General features: G+C 35.1%; 1 protein-coding gene across 1 annotated transcript; it reads left to right on the top strand.

The window, feature by feature from the left end:
• The first annotated feature begins 1444 nt into the window (after window positions 1-1444).
• Window positions 1445-3339, top strand: gngt2a (guanine nucleotide binding protein (G protein), gamma transducing activity polypeptide 2a). Its single transcript, XM_052550209.1, has 3 exons — window positions 1445-1612; window positions 2589-2678; window positions 2839-3339. Exons 2-3 carry the CDS (start codon window positions 2595-2597, stop codon window positions 2962-2964), a joined length of 210 nt encoding a protein of 69 aa, XP_052406169.1. The 5' UTR covers window positions 1445-1612; window positions 2589-2594; the 3' UTR covers window positions 2965-3339.
• The last annotated feature ends 1534 nt before the right edge of the window (window positions 3340-4873 follow it).

The following is a 4873-nucleotide window of genomic DNA, read 5'->3' as shown; positions in this document are numbered from 1 at the left end:
GGTGACACACTTAAGGCAAGAGGCTTGTCTCTAGGATAACAGATCACTCAGATGAGGCCTTTAATTGGCATTGACATCACGAAGATAAAAGACCAAATATAAGATCCATTGTAGGTCAGGGACTGCATTTCATTCATTGTGTATTCCAGTTAATTCTGATTGCATTAATACTAAATGTGTTGATCAATGTAACTTGCCTGCCTACAGATGGATTGTGATACGGGACAGAGGACTGAATAAAGGAGACCTCCATGTCAACAGTCACATATTACTGGTCTGGGCCTCTGTCAAGAGAGATCACAGGTCACTGTATTTCATGCTTTGAAAATGTATTTAAAAATGAGTGGTATTGATATTAATTGATTTTTTTTTTTTTACCTTGCCAGTTATCTCTATCGATTATAATAGATGATGAACTGATATTTAACTTGTTTTTAACTTGCACGATCATAAGTATTTACAATAAGTATTTATTTTAACAAACTGTGTAATAAATGTACATTTCCAAATCCTGTGTACATTTTGTACACAGTATTTATAAAAAAAAATTGATACATTAATGTTTCCACTTTCTTGGGGGAATATTGGCTTATTTTAGTATCACCGAGATATTTTTTGTTAGTATATTTTTGTTAAATTTCATGTAATGTTTTGTGTGTTTGTGTGTGTGTGTGTGTGTGTGTGTGTGTGTGTGTGTTTGTATACATATGTATATACATTTTAATTTGATTTAATTCGTACATCTTATTTGTGTGGATCCTATTAAATTGAAATAGGCATTCCTAAGTATTATGTAAAAGCCTTGTGTGCAAACATTGTATTTTCACCCACCCTGTTCCCTACAGTCATTGAAAACCCCATAGCAGGATTTACAGGATAACAGGATAATTAAGATGGCCCACACATTCAGTCAGTCACATCTAGGCTATCTGCTTTTTATTCAAAATGAAATCTAGAGAAGACCAGTGACATGTTGACCTCAAACATTTCTTAAACACATCAACTGCACAGACAGATCCTCTGTACTTAAAAAAAATAAAATAAAGGTGCATAAGGATGCCATGTAAGAACCCTTTTGTCTAAATGGTTCCATAAAGAACATTTAATATTTGAACAATCTTTCTGTGTCTCAAAAGGTTCTTTGTGGCTAAAGAAGGTTCTTAAGATTATAAAAAGGTTAGAAAGAGATGGCTCTTTTTCATAGACCCATTGACTGAATGGTTCTTCTATGGCACCGCTGTGAGGAACCTTTTAAGCTCCTTTATTTTAAATAGTGTACCAACTTCAACTTTTCTCCACGTTACATGAAATCTTGCAAGAAGAACAGCCCACATGCACTGACAAATAAACCGCTCTGCCTTGATTTTAGGTGATTTGACTTCATTAATTACCAAGATGGCTTAAGCTGATTAGAAATTTGGATGGAGGAAGTGTGCTTGTTGGGGATCAGTCTCCACCCCTCTCAGCTCTTACCATCTGGAGGTAATCCTGAAGAGGCGAAGGCAGCAGACCGAAGCGCCCAGTTCATCCCCAGACCCCAAACCCTGTACATGGTCCCCTAAAGTGCAGAGAGCGACCCGTTCCCTCCATTGGCTGCCCCACTGAACAATAGGTAAGTGAAACAACCAGCAGTGTAGGTGACAAATCTGTATATATTCAGAATAAATATATTTTAAGGTTTAATTATAGGAATGAAAATATACATAAAACTATTCAACCAGAAAAAGGTAAACATTTGATTACAGCAAAGGCTATGAGGAATTGTGAATACTGTAATGTAATCTTCTCATTCAAAATGATTCCCAGTAGTTGAACAACATCTTACCCCAATGGCAGAACCATAAAGTTTGAATTATCAAAATTATCTGTCGTATTTGTTAGCATGTTTCTCCATAAATATACCCATGTACAGCACGAATACTTCCTTGTGCTTATCTGGGAAATACTACTAATGATCTTGACAAAATTATATCAACATTTTAGGTGACATTAACTACAATAACCACATTTTGTAGAATAAAATACATGCATAGCTAGGCCTCACAGTATACTCTAGTTATGGTAGAACCGAGATTGCAGGCATTTATGATACACACTTGTTTATTATAATAAAATTTGATTTAATTTTAGGAATGTGGTGCCTTGATCAGAATTTAAAGAGAGAAGATGTGTGTAGTTTTTAAAACCTCTAAACAATAACTTGTTGTATGACTGGTTTGAATTGTTTTATGCTGTTAATCAGTTATCAGGAGAACCCTCTCTGTTTAGTTTGTTTGAAGTATCAACATAGCAGTCCATTTACAACTGTGACTCCAATTATTTTTTTCAGAATTATTAGTTTAGTTTTGCACAATAAACACATTAAAACTATTCCGCTTACTTATCACACGTCCCATGTGTCAAACAGCTTTTAAATGTGATTTGTCTTGATCTTAAGGACATATATTGCAGAACTGTGATATAGGGATTTATGAACATTACATTTCCTCCTTCTAGAAAAGTGATCTTTCCAAAGTGTGTGACTGTCACAGATTTGTTGATTTGATATGTGACCCTGTAACTTTTGGTTATTGATTTATTTTTCTCAGGGCAAGATGGCACGGGATATGTCCGATAAGGAAATCCTTAAAATGGAGTTGGAACAACTCCAGAAGGAGGTGAAGAACACTAGAGAGCCTGTAAGTTTCTCTACCTGCTGACTGGCAGCTTAAATAAGTATCTGTCAACTTCTTTACATCCTGCCACCCTTGCATTTTATGTTTATTAAATAGGATATTTGGCTTTTTCTGAGGATTATATAAGAGGCAAAAGTCTGACATACTTTCCCTCTTTGCTCAGGTTTCTAAAACTGCAAAGGAGATTTGTGAGTGGGTAGAGGCCCAATCTGCAGAAGATCCTCTCATAAAAGGAGTTCCTGAAGACAAAAACCCCTTCAAGGAGAAGGGTGGCTGCATAATAACTTAGCACATGTGATTTCTTGTGGCAAAATTATATGAGGATGTTTTAGTTTGTGCAAATGAGCTGTTTAGCAGTCTGTTATCCAAACCTCAATGAGGAGTGAGCACATTGTGCTTAGCATTAGCATCTCCACTAGACACCATAGACACGGCAAGACTTGAACAAATACTTGACCTTACAGAGTCAAAAACATATTGGTTTTAGCTGTGTGTAAGCGATCTACTCTTATACTGATCAAAGGCAGCCCACTTGAAGCAAACTCTTTGTAAATAAAACAAGTAACTTCGTAACTGAACTACTGTAAATCCATTCTTGTTCCATCTCCCATCATTCCATTTTCAAAAAAATAAAGTCGCATTCAGAAAGCACACACAAAAATGACTTTATTCTTTCCATGTCTTCTTTCTACGCTTAAATCAATTGAGAGTTTTTGTTTTGTATATTATACATCATGAGCAACCATAAAAGACTTCCAAGAGTCACTCTAATGTGTGCGGCGGTGTAGATAACAACACTACTAAAAAAAAATAAAAACAGCATATGCTGGTTAGGTATGTTTTGTATAAATAATTGGAATGTTTTATAACATTAGGCTATAACATACCTAATGTAAAAGATGTAAAACAGTCCTCTTTATTGTGTGACAGCCATGATAATGCATGTAGAAACAAAATTATCATTGAATAACCAAGACACTAGGTAAAATTCTAATTTAATACTATTTGTTATAGCTTTACATTAAATACCCCAATAGATGAAGAAGGCCATAATAACTAAACTAAACATTATTTTATCAGTAACTTTTCAAGTATAGCCTATTTGTTCAATCTATATTATTATTATTAGACATATTTTTTAAATATATATATATATATATATATATTTCAGCCTACATTTTATATAAAGCATCACCTTATCAGCGGCTATTTCTCTAGTATTGAGAGTGTGTAATTTTAGCTTGTTATAAAACCCTCAAACACACCAGAGAAATCTCGATTCTGGTTACACCACACCTGTAGGGGGCAGCATTGTAACATAAATGGGGAGGGTATGAAGCCGTAGTGAGATAAACTCATATCCCTTAAATATATACATAAATCAATGAAAAGTCGATAAATCCATCAATCATTCCAAATTAGGAAAACTATCATGGGATTTGATGAAACAATTGGTATAGTGATCAGGTTATAACGGGCGCCAAAAGCTCATTCACATCTCTAAAATACACCCAAAAGTGTGTTCCATGTCTTTTGATTATAGGTTAAAAACAAACCCATTTAACTATTCAATCAGTGATAATATATGCTTAGAAATAAGCAGCAGTTTGGAGAGCAAGCAGTGTTTCTTGTTTGAAACCGGTTTAAACCAATTTGTCTTTGACTTGTGAGTTTATTTATCTGGGCCCCTAGGGCCCCTACAATACTTTCACCACTGATAGTGTTATTCTTGAGAATCTTCCGGAGGGTATTTGGACAAGACCTGGAATCAAAGAGGTGGTGCTGAGCCTGTGCTCTGGAGGACTAAGTGGACATTTCCTTGTGAGACACGTATGGCATTAGCCTAAGGTACAATGAATGAAGCCTTTGTGAGAGACCAAACTCCAGTCCTCTCCCTTTTGCTTCTCTCTGACTCACTCACTCTTTTTCAGACACTATAATTTCGAAGCATCTCTGTGTCTTTTGGATAGAGCCTTTTTTTTTCATAACCTTCATTTAATTTTTAGGATGTTCAGCTGTACAGAACTTTGTGGTTGCTTGCGTGTTACTATGACTGAGTTAAAATTAATCTCTAATTAATTTAAAAAACACTTTCATGTTTTGACAAATTGGCCCCAAAACACCATGACCTCGGTATTTTAGCTCAATGCATGTTTTAAAGTGAAAATTAAGTGGAAAAAAACATTTTGAGGGATACA

Source organism: Carassius gibelio, chromosome B3 (assembly GCF_023724105.1).
Source record: "Carassius gibelio isolate Cgi1373 ecotype wild population from Czech Republic chromosome B3, carGib1.2-hapl.c, whole genome shotgun sequence".
Classification (NCBI taxonomy): domain Eukaryota; kingdom Metazoa; phylum Chordata; class Actinopteri; order Cypriniformes; family Cyprinidae; genus Carassius; species Carassius gibelio.
The sequence above is the reverse complement of the archived record's forward strand: the minus strand, read 5'-3'. Positions and strand labels throughout refer to the sequence as shown.